The sequence below is a fragment of the Bos indicus x Bos taurus genome, chromosome 5, assembly GCF_003369695.1.
Source record: "Bos indicus x Bos taurus breed Angus x Brahman F1 hybrid chromosome 5, Bos_hybrid_MaternalHap_v2.0, whole genome shotgun sequence".
NCBI classification, from domain to species: domain Eukaryota; kingdom Metazoa; phylum Chordata; class Mammalia; order Artiodactyla; family Bovidae; genus Bos; species Bos indicus x Bos taurus.
Window position 1 is genome coordinate 15589700 of NC_040080.1, and position 20430 is coordinate 15610129.

The window sequence follows — 20430 nt, forward strand, 5'->3', positions numbered from 1 at the left end:
GCTCCAGGCATATCCAAGCTGCTGGCATCCTGCAGGGGTTGCAAGAGCCCCCGGTTCCCAGATCTGGGCAGCAAGTGGACACTGTGACATGTGGTAGAAACTCTGATTCAAGTGGACACTGGGACCCACATTGGACACTGGGACCCGCAGTGGACACTGGGACCCATAGCTTCGGGCTCTGCGTCCTTGGAAACCGCCAGGCCCCAGCGCAGGGCTTTGCAACAAAGGCAACTCTTCCCCTGCAGGTGAGGCCTCTTTGGTGGCCGAAACGGGGTGCACCCTGGAGCTGCCGTCGCCCACTTAGCTGGCAGCCGGTCACCTGAAGTTTCCAGGGAAAAGACGAGGCTCTCCAGTAGGGAGAATTTTTATTTTCTGGAATCATATTTTTAAGAAATGAGTTGGAGAAAACAGGCGACAGTGTGGGTGGCCACTGGCGAGGCCGAGAGGAAGATCAAAGGCTGCCAGGCATGGAGGAAGCGGCCCGGAGAACAATCTAGGTGGCCGCGCCTCACAAAAGCAGCCAGGGGACAGGAGGCGCTGGGTGAGGGGCCGCGGTCACCTGCATCCGTGGCCCAGCTCCCCAGCCCCAATGCCTCAGCTAACAGCCTTCAGCTGGAACAAACACCTGCCGTCAAGAGACGTCCAGCTGAGCTCCCAGTTCCCCGGGAGGGCCGTCCCCTCTCCGCGTGGGAGGTGAGCCTGCCCAAACTCTGACTCCCAGCCTGCTGTCTTCTTCCAAGAAGGAGCTGGAATCGCTCCCACTGGACCTGGTCCTTCTGGCGGCCGCCCCTCTCAAGGTCCCAGCCCGGGGCAAGCGGCCAGGAACACTCTCCGAATTTGCCGGCTGATGAATTAGCTCATGAGAATGAGCCACGAGTGACCGAGTGGCAGCGAGTCCTCTATGTCAGGCGCGGGGCTGAGGGTCCCCATCATTTCCAAATGAGTGTGCTGGGCCAAATTTCCCCACAGAGCCCTAGGCTCAGCCTCCCAGTTTAGGGCCACCAGGATGCCCTGACTATTCACTGGAAGGACTGAGGCTGAAGCTGAAGCTCTTAATACTTTGGCCACCTGATGCAAAGAGCCGACTCATTGGAAAAGACCCTGATGCTGGGAAAGAGTGAAGGCAGGAAGAGAAGGGGACAACAGAGGATGGGATGGTTGGATGGCATCACTGACTCAATGGACATGAGTTTGAGCAATGTCTCAAACTCATTGTCCCAATGTCTCATTAGCTCAGTGTCTCTCGCTCTGGGAGACGGTGAAGGACAGGGAAGCCCGGCATGTTGCAGTCCACGGGGTCGCAAAGAGTCAGGCACGACTGGGAGACTGAACAACAGGATGCTGAAGACCAAAGAAGGGTTATGACTTGCCCAGAGAAACAAGCGCCCCCTAGTGGCTGGGCCTGGACAAGACCCCCATCTCCAGAGTCGCAGCTCAGTGCTCCCCCATTGCACCCAGTGGCCCAATATCACTCCACCTGAGAAAGACTCGAGGTTCTAACAGCCCTCAACCATTTGAGACTCGTCAGACCTATCGAATTCTAGAAAGTTCTTTCAGAAAGCTTATAACCTCTGTTCTGTACAAGCTGCACAAATTCCCGAGGCAACTTTGGGGCCAGCATTAAAAGGGTGGGATTTAGAACCCAGTCTCTCCTCCCTTCCAATCATTCTGGATAAGCCGTAAAAAGTCCACATATCCTCTCAGACCAGTCAGTTTATTCTTTATATGATTTGTCAGGTCTCTCCTCCTCTTGTTCGGCACTGTGGCTTCTGGGCCATGACCCAAGGATCTGCTGCACCCAGATCCTTCTTGAGGCAAATCAGAGGGATGATAATAAAAGAAGAACTCTACACACCCTTCTCCCCCAAGAGCAGAAAGGGGGAGACCACAGTGCTGATGACCCCAAGATGCAAGTCACGGGACATCTGTCTGTATTATCTGCTGCCCCATGGCCAACACTGCCCTCCCTCACCCAGGAGCTGGTTCGCCACCGGTAAGACACAGAGCAGTGGGGGGAGGTAGTCTAGAATAGTCCTCTGCTTGGCCAACAGACCTCCAGGGGCCAAGAAGGTCAGCAGGGATCTTTCAGGTCCTCTTGAGGGTCCCCTCCCACATCTTACCTGATGAGGTCAATGGGTTGAAACTTATAAAACACCCCGTAGCGTGCCCATTCTTGATACAGCAGCTAAACAAGAAAAACAGGGAACCAGGTTAGAGGTGAAGTGTGCAACTAGTCACCTTTTATATCCAGCTTAGCAAGTCAAAATTAGACACTTGCCAAGGCATGGTGGCCCTAGTGGTAAAGAACCTGCCTGCCAATGCAGGAGACATAAGTGATGCAGGTTCAATCCCTGGGTCGGGAAGATCCCCTGGAGAGGGCATGGCAACCTACTCCAGTATTCTTGCCTAGAGAATCCCATGGATAGAGGAACCTGGCAGGCTACAGTCCATGAGGTCACAAAGAGTCGGACATGATAGAAGCAACTTAGCAGCATACACGTACAGTACAGGAACTCTACTCAATACTCTAATGACCTAGATGGGAAAAGAATCTAAAAGAGTGGACATATGTTTATGTATAACTGATTCACTTTGCTCTACACCTGAAACTAACACAACATTGCAAATCAACTATTCTCAGATCAAAATTAATTTTAAAACAAAGTAATTATTGATAAAGTGAAGTCACTCAGTCGTGTCTGACTCTTTGCAACCCCATGGACTGTAGCCTACCAGGCTTCTCCCTCCACGGCATTTTCCAGGCAAGAATACTGGAGTGGGTTGCCATTTCCTTCTCGGGGGAGTCTTCCCGACCCAGGGATTGAACCCAGGTCTCCCGCGTTGCAGGCAGATACTCTACGCTCTGAGCCACCAGGGAATGTAAAAAAGGACAGCAAGAGAAGGGCTCTCTGAGGAGGTGAAATTTGGGTTGAGACCTAGAAGGTGGGGGTGTGTTTCAACTAGGAGAACATGCCTTCTGTGCCAAGGCCTTGAGAAAAGTGCATGTGACGTGTCCTCACAGGAAGGCCAGGCTGAGCAAGGGGAGAATCTTGGGAGATAATGCTATTTCACACTTCCTAGTCTTCTGCATCGCATCTTCTCACACATCACACAGAACTCATGCAATTCTAGCAAGGAGAAGTGACTCTAACCAGGTATTCTGGATAGATGGCTGAACATGAGCCCTACAGGAAGTCTTCAAAGACACCATATTAAAACTGAAATAAGAATTGGCATTCCTACTCGGCAGCTATAGACTTTTTATTGTCACAGTGTCCTCCAACAACTTCAAAAAAGAACCAGAAATTGCATGGACCCTGATGGTGCAAACTGCACCCACAGTCCCACCTTCTACAGAGCAGGACACCCCAACACAGAGGGGGCGACACGGTGCCCGGTGGGCAGGTGCAGATCTGAATCCGTGAAGCCTGATGCTCTGTTCCAGGCAAGAGGCTCCAAACCTGATCATACCGTTATTACTATCTCTCTTCCTCCCTGTCATCCTGGTGCTTCTACTGCCCTGGGTTTTTATTCCCTCCCCAGTGCCAACGCTGGGCTCACCAGCACCTGGCTGTCACAGTGACATCACTGGGGGCCCACAGGGAGGCCAGCTTGCGTCAAGAGATACAGGCAAGGCCTCCTGGGAGAGCGGTGGGACGTCAGTGCTCCCTCCGAGGCCCTGACCTCCAGGGCACATTCCTCTCCAAGTCACAAAGTCCAACCCTTAAACCTGAGAACACCCGTCTGCACTGCCCTGAAGGGGAAAACTGAAAATGCTCCAGGAAGCCAGTGTAGCCCGCTTGGCTCAGGTCCAAAATGAGAGCCAGGCTCCCAGGCCTTGCCCCTGGCTGGCTCCCAGACCTGCTGGACAAAATCCCCAGGAGTCCTTTCTCAAGGCTGCATCCATCACTGGTTGATACAGAGGAGATTGAGCCAAGAGAGCTGCCCGTGCCCCATGGAGATGGGCCGGACAGACACAGCAGAGGACATCAGCATGCAGACCCTGCCGGAGCAGGAGCTCCAAGCTTCAAACCTGGGAGGTGATGTGACAGTGATGCCTGGCTGCCCACATAGCTCTGCCCGGCAGGCTCACACGGCCACCGGGCAGGTGACGCAGGAGCTAGGTGGCGGGTGCTATAGACTGTTGGCTATCTTTACAAATGTCTAACCACACAGTTTCAAACCGAGTAGGTCATGCCCTGGTTACAGGGTCCCAGCACAGACCAGTGGTCAGGATGCGGGGAGGCAGGCCAGAGTCTCTGCCCCACAGGGATAAGCATGTGTCAGTCAAGTTCAGGAGGACAATCATGGTAACTTGCAACAGAACCTCCTAATAAGCTCCTGGCTTATTCAGTTCAGTTCAGTCGGTCAGTCGTGTCTGACTCTGTGAGACCCCATGAATTGCAGCATGCCAGGCTAGCTTATTAGATCTTATTAAATCTGCTCTTTCCCTTAGTTACGTCATGTCCTCTTCACCAACTGGTCAAGCCTGCAAATAAAGCCAGAGGGTATACAGCTCCTTCTCGGTGGACAGAGCCTTATTTTGGAGGCCCCAGATGTCATTCCAAGCACATGGGTCTGATCCCAAAACTTTACTGCAGGAAGAAACAAGCCACGGGGACCAGCCCGCTGATGGATCAGAGCACACAGAGGCCAGGTTGATCCCCGAGGGCCACAGCTGAGAGTGGGTCAGTATAAGTGTTTCATGAGACTATAAAGGACCGAGCTGGTAAAGCCATCTTCAAGGCCAGAGGATGGCATGATGCATGAGACCCATGACCCTCACCGAGGTCCCAAGCTCCTCAGTTGGACCTGTGGCAGACACAGAAATGCCAGCTGCAGCCAGCTGAGAGATACTGATGAGACGGGAGGACCAGAATGGGAGAGGATGGAATTCTACCCCCTGGATCCTGCAATGACCTATTTGAGTTTTTAGTAGGTCACTGCTCCATTAATTCAATGTGACTTGTGCAAGATGGGAAAACTAGACCTTAAGAGAAACTGAGAAGAAGTCTTCCCATCGGAAATCCAGACAGACTCTCGTTATGAACCTTCTGGTGGGTCACTTTTTAACCATCCACCAGAGAAGACAACCCTCTAAAAAAGCTGGAAGATCTAGGACCGAGGGTATAAAAGCTGCTAAAGGAAGTTATCTTCTAAGGTTGTACCCAGGACTCTCTGTAAGTGGGCAGGGAAGCCATGGGATATGAGCGGGGCTCGAGCCTCCCTCAAAAGACAGTAACAGTCCCTTCTCTGGGATGCTGAGAAAAGCAGGCGAGTCTGGCAGATATGGACTGAGGTGGCTGCAGACCCCGCAGCCCTGCTTTCTCGAAACGTGAGAAACCTCTGGTCTCCAGAGGGAGGGAACCTCTCACGAATCACCCTCCAGGAGGACCTGAGTCATAGAGACTGCAGGCTGCACTAGGCAGAAGGGGGCAGGGGGTGGGAGAGAGAGCTCTCCACCTAAGAGGCAGATCACTGGAACAGCCACAAATCTCAGGGAAGAGGGGAGGCGAACCCCGGGTACCAGCAGGATGGCCGGATCACCACTAAAGTCCCCCAGAGGAGTGATCTCCCATCAGTTCTCAACCATTCTGCACCTCCTCTAAGACCAAATACAAAGGTTCTCCCTTGTACCTAACCAAAATCCTTCCCACAGCCCTCTTGAAGAACGCTAGACTATTACAATGTGACAAATACAAATAAACGTGCTACACATATTCAGAGGTTTCAGCTCTTTCTTTCAAGATACCTCTGAGGCTCCAGGAGCGAAGCCAGCCCTGCAGTGAGAGGTCCCCCTGCCACACTCAAGAGGTCACGTCCACCTGGCTGCAGAACCGGCTGGGATTTGGATGCCAGGGTCAGTCCTAACAGAACAACCATTTAATGCAGAGGTCCCCAGCCTTCAGGACCTAATGCCTGAGGATCTGAGGTGGAGCTGACTTAATAGTAATACTTTGACCCCCTGATAGAAAGAGCCGACTCATTGGAAAAGACCCTGATGCTGGGGAAGATTGAAGGCAAAAGGAGAAGAGGGCAGCAGAGGATGAGATGGTTAGAGAGCATCACCGACTCAGTGAACACGAACTTGAGCAAACTCCGGGAGACAGTGGAGGACAGGGAGGCCTGCGTGCTGCAGTCCATGGGGTGGCAAAGAGTCAGACACGACTTAGCGACTGAACAACAACAATGTGCACAAAAAATGTGAAGCGCTTAATCCTGAAACCGCATCCTCGCCTGATCCGTGGAAAAACTTTCTTCCACCAAAACTGGTCCCTGGTGCCAAAAAAGGTCAGGGATCACTGAATTAATGGACATGGGAACCAGTCTCCTGGCCTTGCTGACTATCCATTTTCCAATCCAAATGGACAGAAAAAAAAGTTTTCAGTCTCATTCATGATCCTCTTACCTCCCATCACAGCAAATTTTATTTCCCTAAACATGACCCAGGCAGAGGAAAAGAAGGAGGCCAGGACTGGCTGGTGAACCTGAGGAAAAGTTCCAAGAAATGAGGTCCTTGGGGCCTCTCTGGTGGCTCAGCGGTAAAGAATCCACCTGCCAATGCAGGGGACACTGATCCAGGAAGATCCCACATGTCACAGAGCAACTGAGCCTGCGAGCTGCAACTACCGAAGCCCAAACGCTCTAGAGCCCCACAAGAGAAGTCACAGCAACGAGAAGCCCGCACACCACACCAGAGAGTAGCTCCCGCTCGCTGCCGCTAGAGAAAAGCCCACGCTGCGACGAAGACCCAGCACAGACAGATAAATAAATTATTTTGAAAAAAAGAAAAGAAATGGGCTTTTTGCCTTCCAGAGACACTTGTCCATCCTCACTGAGCATCGCTTGACATCAGGTTTGGGAAATATCCACTGAGATGCAGCTCTGCCCTGGAGGTCTGTCCCTGCCTGCCAGGTTCCATCCACCTCCCCAGCTGGGATGTGCACTGCCCTAAGTAAAACAATTCCTGGGGGACAACTTTCTGCTATGGGGTTTTACTGTTAACAATAATATAATATTATTCCAGACAAAGGCACATAGATTTTGGATAGCCTACACGTAGCTTCTCTCTGCCTCTGTGAGGATAACAGGGGACTGGCTGATTTCTCCCAGGAGTTCTGTGTGTTCCTGGTCTCTGGAATGTTCCTGTAAAATGCCTTACCTTGACGGGCGGGGGGTCACCACCCACTCAGCAAGAGGTCTCTTAGGTGGGCCGTGGGGTGGTGATCACCCTTTAAAGGGGAGGAACATGAGATGAAAAAATAGGAGGACAGAAAATGGCCGAGACCAGCGAGCTGAGATATGGGGAGAAAGGCTTCTCTTTGCCTTTAAATCTGATCCGGGACTTTTCAGGAAATTAAACCCCGAGACTATGAGCATCAGATAGAAAACAGATGAGGTTAAAACATCGAAAAACTGCAGCAGATTCCCTGGGCAGGCAGAAAGGGGGACATGTGTAAGCAATCACGGCCGTATTTCTGGAAAAGACCTTTTTATGTTTTTAATACTTAACACTTCATAACAGGGACTAATAGGCAGGATAAAAAGAAGGCTGCTCAAAAGCAACTTGGGGGATGAATGGTTTTCCAGACAACAGAGCGGGGGCAGGGAGGGTGTAGTCCTCATCACGCCCACCCTCGCCCACCCTCCTCTACTCACCAGAGTCACTTAAGCCTGGGAACCTGGCTGGAGAATGGCATGAGGGGGGCGGTCAGATGGACAGCTCCACTGAACAGGCTGGGTGATGCTTAGAGCATCATCCCTGGAGAAGAGAGTGGTACCCAGGCTCCCAGGGTATCAGCACACAGAGGAAACGGGATCTACGTGGACAGCTGGGGACAGAGCTGTCCAGGCAGGAGTTGTGCCTGACATAGGAGAGATTCTCCAATGGGACCCTTTTCCCTCCCCTAAATATAACCTTTCATTCCCAGCTGCCTGGAATACACAGTTTCTCATCTATAATTTGGGGGTCGCTGAACCTGTCTACCTAGAGAATAAGAGTAATAACTTAAAAGATGACCTTCCCCAAACAAGACACAATGGCAATGGCTATATGCTTAGTAAGAACATGGGATTTGAGGTCACAGGGGTTTTAGCTCCTTCCTGGTTGATTGTGGCAGTGTTATCATGGACAAGGTATACCATCATCCTGTGCCTCGGTTTGCCCTTCTATAAATTAAGGCAGCAATCCCCAACCTTTCTGGCACCAAGGACTGGTCTCGTGGAAGACAATTTTCCCATGGACCAGGGTTGGGGGGGTGGTTTCGGGATGAGTCAAGCACGCGACCTTCGTTGTACACTTTATTTCTTCTGGTGGCTCAGACAGCAAAGAATCAGCCTCCAATGCAGGAGATGCAGGTTCACTCCCTGGGTCGGGGAGATCCCCTAGAAAAGCAAATGGCTACCCACTCCAGTTATTCTTGCCTGGAGAATCCCATGGGCAGAGAAGCCTGGTGGGCGACAGTCCATAGAGTTGCCAAGAGTCAGAGGCGACTGAGTGACTAACACTTTCACTTTTGTTTCTATTATTATTACATCAGCTCCACCTCAGATCACCAGGAATTAGATCCCAGAGGTTGAAGACTCCCTAAATTAAGAGCTCTGAATGCTCAGTGTTTCTCAGCTAAAGCTCTCTTGTCATCAGCGGTGGGCACGCTGCCTTTGCGTACCACTGTTGGGGATATTTCAGGATGTGGCATCGCCAGTCCACCAAGCAAGGAATGCCAGCCGCACCCCGATACAGTCATGTCAGTGACCACAAATGGCCCTCGAATTTCCAAATGCCTGGGGACAGGGGCTGTGGAAAACCGGCTGATACAGATAAGCAGTAAGTAGAACACCCAGGATGTGTCTACGCAGCCCCACACCCACGTGCGGTCCCCGAGCCCAGAGCCCTGGGCACAGCATCAGGTCGGCTCACCTTTCTGTCATTCATATCATCCCCTGGACTGTCATATTCACCCTGTGGGAGGAGAAAACAGAGAGCATGATCAAAAACAGAGAGACGGTTCCCTTTTAAATTTCCCGACGCCACCCTTTTGTTTCATTCCCATTTAAGAAAGGTCAAGGGCATGACCCGGAAGGAAACACTGGTCCACTTCCGTGGCCACCAGCACCTGCTGTGTGTCCTATGAGCTTACAGCGGGTGGCTCCCCTCACAAGCCTCGGAGCCTCCTGTACCTGCTCACAGCAAACGGAGCGGCAGAGCCCACCCTGGAAGCAGACTAGCATGTCCTGGAAACCTGCCTTGCGCCCTGTCCATACCCAGCAGAGCCTCATCTCACGTGTGCCCACGGCAAAGATGTCACCTGGGAAATCTCATCAGGCGCTCAGGGTACCCGCCCCAGGGGTCTCATTGGGTCCCACCATGCGGCAGATGCTAAAGTGACTGACGGGGTGGACAGGGCAGCCAGGGGGCCCTGAGTTCATGGGCCAGTTAAGGTCCTCATGAGTCATCTTGAAGAATATCACTGTATCTTGTTATGGGATGTTTATAACCCTGCTCCCAGCCAATGAAAGCCTTAATTAGTTTCTCTATTTTCTTAACCACACAATAGTAGAAGGAATTTTAGAGATCTCCTTCAAAAATGTCAAGATAGAGATGTGGTACATATACACAATGGAATATTACTCAGCCATTAAAAAGAATGAAATAATGCCATTTGCAGCAACATGGATGGGCTTAGAGATTGTCATCCTAAGTGAAGTAAGTCAGACAGAGAAGGGAAAATATCATATGACATCCCTTATATATGGAATCTAAAAAGAAATGATATGAATGAACTCACTTACAAAACAGAAAGAGACTTACAGACTTAGAGAATGAACTTACGGTTGCCAGAGGGAAGGGACAGTTAGGGACTTTGGGAAGGCCATGTACACATTGCTATATTTAAAATGGATAACCAACAAGCACCTACTGATTGCACATGGAACTCTGCTCTATTATGTGGCAGCCTGGATGGGAGAGCTGTTTGGGGGAGAATGGATCCATGTATATGTATGGCTGAGTCCTTTCGCTGTTTGCCTGAAACTACCACAACATTGTTAATTGGCCATACCCCCATACAAAATGCTTTCAGTATTAAAAAAAAATAAAAATTTAAATTAAAAAAAAAGTCAAGATAGAAAAAAGGACCTGACACTAACACTTAATACATGTTCCCATAGAAGGATGAAAAGTTTCACATCTAAATAAAAATCACAGAAAAAATATCGCATATAAAATATATATATAGTACCATATAACACTATCATATAACTATCACATATAATATTACATACATAATATCACGTATCACTCTCTGTCATTTGAGGGCCTAACGGTCCAGGCTGTGTATCATCACAGTCTGGGACTTGCCTCTCCGAATCCACCTTCCCCATCTCTCTTGTAACCAGCTTCTCACACTTTCCCCAAAATCAAGGCAGGGAATGCAGAGGAGGCTCAGACAAAAACATTCACTTTTTTTTTAGACAGTTTGAGACAACTGGCAAATATCAAGCTGGGGATTACTGTCTTTCACACGTGGTCGGGAACCAGCCAAGGTGGTTCGATGCCATGGTTCCCTCCTGCCTGTATATTCATTGCTGCGTTGCCTGCAGGGCTCCACCTTTTGAGTGGTGGAGGTGGTACTCACATCGTGCAATGGGTAGGCAGCCTCATAGATATTGTTTGCTATCAGAGAGTTAATACCTGCAGGAGAAGAAAGATGAAAATGGTCACTGTAGGGCAGGACTTCTCACCTTGACCTTGGTCTTCTGATAAATATTAATGCCCCCAACCCCACCTCTCAGTTGAGAACTGGCTCCTGCTTCCAGATTCTCCCAGGCAAGAAGTTTCTTCCACACTTTACTTCTTAGTATTAGAACAATTTTTCATTTGCCAAATGCAAGGTTTTTAATCCCAAATGATTAAATATCAGGCATTGTGCTGTTATTCAGCCACTAAGTTGTGTCCAACTCTTTGTGACCCCATGGACTGCAGCACGCCAGGCTTCCCTGTCCTTCACTATCTCCCAGAGTTTGCTCAAGTTCATGTCTATTACATCAGTGATGCCATCCAACCATGTCATCCTGTCTCCCCTTTCTCCTTTTGCCTTCAATCTTTCCCAGCATCAGGGTCTTTTCCAATGAGTCAGCTCTTTCCATCAGGTGGCCAAAGTATGGGAGTTTTGGTATCAGTCCTTCCAATGAATATTCAGGGTTGACTTCCTTTAGGATTGACTCTTTGATCTCCCTGCAGTGCAGGGGACTCTCAAGAGTCTTATCAGGTAGGCTTTCTCAAATGTCATGTCCGTCCTGTCCTCACACACTTGGATCCCTGCAGCCCCCAAACCACCTCCACCACCTCCTTCTTCTCCTGCTCAGCAGCCACAGCAGTGCAGGAGAATATCTGTGTTCAGTGTCAGCATAGGAGTGACCATGTGGATGGATCATGGTCATTATAACCAACAAAAGTATGCATCAGAGCATCCCACCACGTTTTGCCTGAACTCATTTCTGCTCCCTCCCTGTTCCTTCGCAGCACCTATTACTGCCCGTGACTGATCTGTCTGTACCATTAGATCTCACAGTGTGATCTGAGGAATCCCATCTGTCCCCATGACCCTTTCAGGGGGGATCTATAAGGTGAGAACTATTATTTTTAAATATTTATTTATTTGGCTGAGCTGAGCCTCAGTCGCTGCAAGCAGACTCTCTTGTTGAGGCACAAGAGCTCAGTAGTTGCTGTGGCATGCAAGCTTAGGAGCCCCTCAGCACATGGGATCTTAGTTCCCCGATCCAGGATTGGACAGGAGTCCCCTGCATTGTATGGCTGAATCTTAATCACTGGACCACCAGGGAAGTCCCCTGAATGATTTTCATAATAGCACTAAGATGTTATTTGCTTTTCCACTCCTAGTCTCTCAAGAGTCTACATCGGAGTTTTATGATCTGTGATGACGTCAACCCTGACTGCTCACGGAATGGGGTTTGTGTATCCTTAAACTCTTCTTGGTTTTAACTTCTAATACAATAGATACTGATCAATACAACCCACTTAGATGAAAATGCTCTGAGTTCTCTCAATAAGCTTTTCTAGTGCAAAGTAAAGTTGCTCAGTCGTGTCCGAATCTTTGCAACCCCATGGACTGTAACCCACCAGGCTCCTCCATCCATGGGATTTTCCAGGCAAGAATATTGAAGTGGGTTGCCATTTCCTTCTCCAGGGGACCTTCCCAACCCAGGGATCGAACCCGGATCTCCTGCATTGCAGACAGACGCTTTACAGTCTGAGCCACCAGGGAAGACTTTTCTAGTGTAAAGAGGGCCACAAAGTTGGGAAACCACATAACAAGGGATCCATTTCTTTAAAATCCTGACTGTGTTCTACAGTACTGGGCACACAGCAGACCCTACTAAACAGCTGTACATCTGTACAAGATGCTCTTCTACCATCCCCTTGCCTTCATTCATGGTGTGATTCAGAGACTATAAAGAGCCTGTAAGCTCTGTGACTCGGGACAGGCTGCCCCGGGTCGCTGGCTCCCAGATGGGAGGGATTATATCTCAACAGCTCAAGAACTCTGCCATGTGGGATGTACATTTGGTGAGGGGGTGGGGGGGGGGGGAGGAGCTGGAGGGAAGGCTCTCTGGCACATGATGGTTTCCCTGGTCTCAAACACGCTTTCTGCCCTGAACCATTCTTTACAGAGAGGCTGTAGACAGCAGAGTGATGAGGGGGAACAACGTATGATGCCCAAATGCAAAGTCATCTGCATTTGCACCACTCTGGAGAGAGGACAAGGTTGGGTGGCGAAGTTCCACAACAGTGACTCATTAAAATTCATGGTTTTCCACCTCCTGTGCCCACTCAGTGCCCTACCACATGCTCAGAGCCTCAGAGGCTCTCGAACAATCCTCCCTCCACCAGCCCCCTCTTCCTCCAACCATGCCGCTCAGATTCCAGAGTCCAGCCAGGGCCCACATGGGAGCAGGGGCACCCAGCAGAAGTGGCCACTCTTTCAGTGCATTGAGAGCTGAGATCTCAGTGCTGAAACATCACCCAAGGGCCAGTACTTTCCTGATTTTACATTTCCTTCATGGCATGAACAGAAAACATCAGAAATACCAGTTTGGGGTGGTGGGCCACTGGAGGGTCGGTAAAGAGATTATGGGTTGGGGAGGGGTATCCAGGGTCTGAATGAGCTACAGATCTGTCTTCCTCTCGAGACTACAATTTCCCCCAGAGCATCATTAATCAGTTCAAGAGCCGTAACCACAGCCATAGGAAGCCACCCCACTGTCATCAAGGGAAGGGCTCCTAAGTCGGGAGGGAGCAGGGGGTGGTTCAAAGCGACAGAGGAGCTGTCAACATGGATAGAGGCTGAAGTAGAACAGGCAGGGCTCCAGCCAGACTGCAAACCTACTCACTGGCCACTCAATCCTTGCAGTCACGCCCACCCTTTGGCTGCCATGGCAGCAGCATATACCCTGCAGACAATACCAGAACAGCATGGAAGCTTTCAGCAGGTGTGGAACTCTCCTGCTAATTCAAGGCTTTGCTCAGCACAATAGCCCAGGGTCTGAGAGCACTGGGCTGAAGACCTGAACTCTAGGGTCCTGTGGCCTGAGCCTCAGAAAAGACCTCAAATCGTCGGAGGTCTAAAACTATGCACCCTACCTCCCAAGGGAAATAAAGTTCCTTGGCACTCAATGCCAGATTCACTTCTAGAATACTGTTAACTGCTTCTTTGTTATTCAGTCACTCAGTCGTATCCAACTCTTTGCAACCCCATGGACTGTAGCCCGCCAGGTTCCTCTGTCCCTGGGATTTCCCAGGCAAGAATACGAGAGTGGGTTGTCATTCTCCTTCTTTGGTAGCCCCTAAAAGTCTGCAAGGTACCTGAGGCCAGGGAGCACGCCCCTCTCACTGGAGTCTCCTGCAGCTCCCACCTCACTATGGGGAGCACAGAAGGGGTCACGGTTGTTAGCCAGAAGAGGAAGCAGTCCTGTGGCGGGAGTGATCTCAGGATCTCTTCTCATTTATCACAGGCGTCCACCTTCCCACTACTCCAACGTTCTTTAGCAACCTGTCCCTGGCGGCTCCATGGTAAAGAATCTGCCTGCCAAGCAGGAGACTTGGGTACCATCCCTGGGTCAGGAAGATTCCTCAGAAGAATGAAATGGCAACCCACTCCAGTATTCTTACCTGGAGAATCCCATGGACAGAGGAGCTTGGCAGGCTGCATTCCACGGGGTCACACAGAGTCAGACACAACTAAGCAACTAAACAGCAGCTGATGAAGGAATCTTAAACCCTGGTTAACTAGTCTGCTTCCTAAGAGAGGAAGCCCAGACCAAGTATTTTTTGCCTTGGAGCCAAGACGATTCAGGTCATCAAACCAGAGCTCCACAACGCTGTAACAGACGATGTCTCTGCCTCGCTGCTGTGGGTCTCCCCTTTCTCAGGTGATAACATATGGGCCCTCCCATCAGTGGCTGCCAGGTGGAGGGAGGGGATGGCACACGAAAGGAGGAGGAGTGGGGGTGGGGGGGAAGAGGCACGCTGAAAAGTAACCACATATCCACAATTTCACCCAAAAATGAGCACCACTTTGGCCTCTCAACCACAGACTTCAGACACCAAGAATCTACTCCCAAACAAGCATGGAAATCAGTTTGAAAGAAGAAAATAATCAAACGTTTTCTTTTTTTAAAAAAAAAAAAAAGAGTCTCTGCTTTGAAAATTGAAATTCTGAATTTTCCCCTTTCTTTTCAGCTAATTGGTTCCATCGTACACCACCCATCTGGCCAGAAACAGCAAAGCTTTCTTCTTCAGGATAATATCCAAAGGCCTTCCTTCCTGCTCGAGACTCGGGGGAGAGAGACCCCCTTTCCTGCCCTCTTACTCCCAGAAGTGGGGGGGGGCCCAGGAAGAAGGACGGGTGTTTTCCATTCCCTCTCTCTCCAAAGAGAAGTGGTGCCTCAGCTCATACAAAGCATGGCTCACCAAGGACCTCTTTACTGATCCCCAAAGTCCCTTCAAGTCGCCAGCCTCTTCACACCTGTTACTTAGAACCATAATCCCCCGGGGAAAGGCTCATGTTTTTTCTCTGCCCAGGACTGGCCCCAGCTCTGCTGACCTAGCCAAGCCCAGCAACACCACCTCTCTGCAAACACAAGGTCAGGGTCAAGGACGAGAGTAGGGTGGACTCAGACCCTGGGGCTGATACCCAAAAACACCCTCATAATATAAAACCTGAGCTCTCTCATTTAGCTTCCAAGACATCTCTGGTTTCTTGGGCAGGAAGCACAGTCTATGGTCTGCCTCCCAGAGTGAGAATCTCACGAAATCTACCAGTGCCACCAGATGACAGGGTATCCTCTGTCCCCCAGCTCTGTCCTCTCCAGGCCAAGCATCGGGGCAGGTACTTGGAGGCACGGCGCTCAATTCCTGAAAACTCATTTGGTTTTGATTCCTTGCCTCCCAGAACCGGGCCCGTTCCCCCGGCGTTCCGCTTTCATCCCTGTACTCTAGCCGGACATAAATCCAAACCAGAGCCCCCCAGACGGTGCATTTAACAGAGACTATATTTACCCATCACCAAATTGTCTTGACGTGTGCTTAATTACTTAAATGCCTTTAATCCCAAGCCTTTTCTTCTAACAAAATATAAACCAGCTCAGCTGGATGAATGATAAACCAGATGTTTACAGCACACAACACAGCCTGGCTTCAGTCAAAATAATTGAGACATCGTCTCCCGAGCAGGGAGAGGAGATGCCCAAAGCATACATTTGTTTAAATGCTCTGACACCAATATGTCTATGAATACATAGCTCCATCAAGCTGCTATTTTCTGTCTGTGAAAAGGCAACAGTTTTCATATGAAGGAACAGAAAAGGTGTTGGTCAAGGAGGTGTGGGCTACTTTCCATGGTAATGTGTACTTGAAAGGCATTCCAGGATGGGGTGAACTTGTATGGCCTTGACCCTGACCACCGATCTTATGTTAGGTGGATTAGGTGGCACCGTGTCAAGCTGAGCTAAGTTTGTGACGACTCACAGCCAACAACAACAACATCACAATCAGCCACCATCCTGAGGACCCCAGACTCACAAGCACACCCAGGCTCTGGATGTGGTGGGTGCATCAGCCCCCATCCCTCACTTCCCAAGTGACAAAAACACAAAGAGTGAGTTGTCTTGGGGAGGTTACAGGAGCTGTTGTTCAGTCGCTAAGTCGTATCTGAGTCTTTGTGACCCCATGGACTGTAGCACAGCAGGCAAAGTGTTAGACCATCACCAAATGCCCATCCCTTTTTCAAGGCCAGCTCCCCTCTCTTGTGCTAATGTTTACCCTCTGCCCCTCCTTTCACTGAAAAATAAAAAAAAAAAAAAGAAGAGAGAACATCCAAGAGATGGTACTGCTGGCTAGGACCCTGAAAGGGACTGGACACTGAATGCCCATATAGCAACTGTGAGAAAAAAATCACAAGAAAGATTAAGCCATTCACAGAGAAGACTGGGCTTTGTTTGAAGCTAGGGTCTTCATTCACAGAAGCTAGAGTCAGATCCCCAGGAGGCGAGCACGTGGGCCACTCTCCCCACTCCTGGACAGGGTAGGAAGCCTGTGGTAGCTCATGGTGCGCTCATCCTGTCTACCTGTAGAGTCCCTAACAGGCACCTGGGGAGCAGGTTAAAAACACAGTTTGTGCACCTGGAGGAAAGTCAGTCCCTCTCTGGACCTGATTGGCTCCCACAGAAAGAAGACCATGTTGCTCCTTCCAATCAAAACCTAGGGAATATCAGCGCTTGAAAGAAACTTCAAGAACATGGAGGGGTCCCTCCGTGGGTTCAAAAGGGGAGAAACAGGCAAAGTGAGGAAACGTGACTTGACCACATGTTCTTGGTCCCACAGCTGGAACTGGTGCTTCCCCAGCCTCTCCCCCCGGCTCTGTCTCCTTTAGAAAGGCACCCTCTCCCCTTCTCTCTCTGAAATCAGTGGGCTCCCAAGATCCACTGGTTTTTCCTGGGTCTGGCGGGTCAGAGGGAGGCAGGAGCCTCCTCTCCATACAGTCACCTGCTCCCGTCCTCGGCCCAGTTCTGTCCTTCTCATCACCAGGAACCCCTCCCCTGTCTCACGGGCCCAGAGATGGTAACAGCTCCCCTGTTGCTGATTCTAGGTCACCACACTGCCCTGACATCCCCAACCCCCACTACCTGTGCCTCTGTAAATGGTCTCTCTGTTGATACTCCTGCCTTGAACGATGCTCATTTGAGTGAGTCGTCTGTTCCTGGTGGGACCCTAACCTGATTCTCTGCAGTGGCTGGCTCCCTTTATGTCTTCTGTATTACTTGCTTTCCCTGTAGGCATCTCTCTTGTCAGACAGTCACATGGCTTATTCACTCCTCTCAAATGTAAGTTCTGTAGGGGCAGGGATCTATCTCTGACCTATGCCCTACTCTAGTCCCCAGGTCTCAAACATGAATGACACACAGCATATGAATAAATATTTGCTGAATGAATGGACATCCCAGTGGGAAAACCTAAGCTTCCACTTTCACTGGAAAATCTTACCCAATAACTTCATCCATTTATTAACTGATTAATTACAAGATCAGTGAAGAAGAGCCAAGAGACTTGGGGTTCAGCTGGGCTCCAGATTTCTCACTTTGGGCTGGATGTTCATCTCTCTGTTGTGAAAGTAGTTAATATCCATTGAACCTATTCTGCGCGGGAGTTTAAAGGATCAAATGAGATAAAGAGTAAAGAGTGTGAAAGTGCTTTGCAAAGCATACAATGACAAACGTGCGAGGAATCCTTACCTTGGTTATAGGGAGAAACTCTTATGTGCAGAGACCTCTTATCTGGTTATCTCAGCTCTCACAACAGAGAACCCAGGAGAAAACATTATCTAGGTCTCTCATGCAGCCCATCCCTCAAGGTCCTGCCCCCAATCACAGCAGAATCTTCCAGACCCTCCTTCAATGCCTTTTCCCTCTCTCTTTATTGCCAGTCCTAATAAGCTGGTTTTTCTGTGTCCCAAATAGCAACGCAAACCTTGAAAAAGCAAAACTCAAGGAGGGAGGTTACCTGAGTCCAGAATTCAAAAAAATCAGACAGTGGGGGCAAAACAACTCCAATAACACTTTTACAATCCTCAAAGAAACATAAATAAATTTATGTTCTCAGGGACTATCCTGAATCGTACATATATTTACATATCCCTTTATAGAGACTCTGTGTTTATATCATCTGTATTAGAAAGCAGGGAATTATATGAGAGACTTTAGAACAATTTCTATATAAAAAGATGTTGCTGAGGACCTTAAGTGCTACCTCACTGAATGTATTCCCCTCTCACTTAGGTTTAAGGTCAAATTTGCAACCCAACTGCAGAAACTAGAGGGCCGTATGGTTTGAATATGTCTTTCTATTTTTTCCTCCTAGTTTCAACATTCTATTTTAATTTGTGCTTTTCCTGGTTCTTATTTTTTAATTTATTATTTATATTATGCTGTTTTATTGTTTTTCTTGTAAGCTACCTCTGAAATTTTGTGGAACAAGACAGGAATATAAATAAATCAATACATACACCCTGTATATATAATGCTCTGCAAAAGTAGGCATTCAGAAAAACATACTTTCTACAAAGAAGATGATAATACCAGATGAATGGAAGTATGTCTGAATTATTATTATCTTTAGTCTTATTTTTCCATCTTCTATGAATATTTCTGATCTTTATCATCCTTTCCATCTCCTAATCTCTACTGTAATTGAGGACAATGGGGAAGGGAATAAAGCTTTGTAAACTGGTCACAAAGGTAATGGTAAATACCACATAAAGGGTAAATCTGAGGCTGAAAGATCAATGAAAATACCTTGGAAAACAATTCCACGCACGATCCCATTCTTCCTTTTTCTTTTACTTTTATGAGGCAAACCTCCTCTGGAGGAAATCTAAGCCAGTTCTAGCCCATTTGCGTTTCTCTATAAAACCAGAGAGAAGGGCAATAAAATCAAAATTGACCCACAGCTCAAAGGCCCGCATTATCCTGAGGACTCACAATGTTATCACATTCCTCTTTCTTTCTGAACTTCTAAGTAAGATGGTAAGTCAGCCAAAAAGCTGAAAGGGTGCTGGATTTTCCCAGGCAGAAATCAAACAACCGGAAAATTGGCCTTCAGCATCCTCCTCTGCTGGGAAACACAGTTCAGTCACACGTCTCTTGTTAGGAGCTAATAAATCATCCGCGACTACCGTGGAAGCAGCAGCGCGTGAAGACTCAGCCTGACTCCATGCCTAGGTCTCTGCATCCGGATTGCAGCGGAGACAGGATCAGAGTGAGGGAACCCAAGTTCTCGTCCCAGTTCTGACAGTGTCTCAGTATGTGACCTTGAATGAGCCATCCATCCTGTGCCTTTGGTAACTAGAGATAATTCCTGACCCACCAGCTTTCCCAGGCAGCCATGAAACTAACACTAGACAATATTTTGGGGCCATGCCCCGCAGCATGTGGGATCTTAGTTCCCCAACCAGGGACTGAACCCGCCCTCCCTGTATTGAAAACTCAGAGTCTTAACCACTGGACCGCCAGGGAAGTCCTAACACCAGATAATTTACGATGATACTTAGATGCATCCATGGGAGTGGGCTGCTCTGAATCTGTGTTCCCTTTCGCCCTCTCTGAACAGTTCTAATATCATACCTACCCGATCATCTCATAATTATCTGTTTACATGTTTGTCCACATGGCTAAACCAAGAGCCCCATGAGGATAGAAATTAGGTCAAATTTATCTTGCCATCTCTCAGTTTCTAAAACATTATTTGACACTGAGCATGCACTTAATAAATGGTTTCTAAATGTCAAAAAAGAAAGAAATTGTTGAAAACTACTCAACAACAAAATCCTTAAGATGTCTGACTTTGTGGCATCACACACACACACCCCCAGATGCTCAAAGGTGGGAAATAAAAACTGGCTGTCGTAAAGTAGATGGTCTCTAATGACTTTTCACCAATCTAGAGGCAGCCCACAAAATAAACTTCAGTTTTTAAGGACTTTCCAGGTTACAAAACAAACAGTTTTCTATCCAGTCTTTACAAAAACTTTGCAAGACAGATCATTCTCACCCCGATTTACCTAAAAGGGAAAACTGAGTTAGAGAGAATTGAAGTCATTTGTCCACAAACACCCATCATTGGGAACTCAGCAGTTACTGCTGTGAAACCAGCTGGCTGGGCACATTTAATTAGTTCAATAAAGCAAGTCAACTGAGTGGAACACACAAGGCACCCAGCCAGGTGCACTGGGGGATAAAAGACGACCCAGACACATCTCAAGGACTGTCTTGGGAGTCTAAGCCACAGAACATAGGCATCGAGAAAGACTTATGGGAATTCCAAGGAGAGAGCATACAGGAAGAACCAGGGGACAG

General features: G+C 48.9%; 1 protein-coding gene across 1 annotated transcript in view; it reads right to left on the reverse strand.

Annotated features, from left to right (window-relative positions):
* ANO2 (anoctamin 2) overlaps window positions 1-20430 on the reverse strand; it is a 247533-nt gene that overhangs the window by 219890 nt on the left and 7213 nt on the right. Inside the window, exons 4-6 of the mRNA XM_027543394.1 lie at window positions 10638-10693; window positions 8921-8962; window positions 2121-2185 (exon numbers count right to left, since the gene is read on the reverse strand). Of these exons, the coding sequence (XP_027399195.1) occupies window positions 2121-2185; window positions 8921-8962; window positions 10638-10693 (163 nt within the window). The remainder of the gene's footprint in view (window positions 1-2120; window positions 2186-8920; window positions 8963-10637; window positions 10694-20430) is intronic.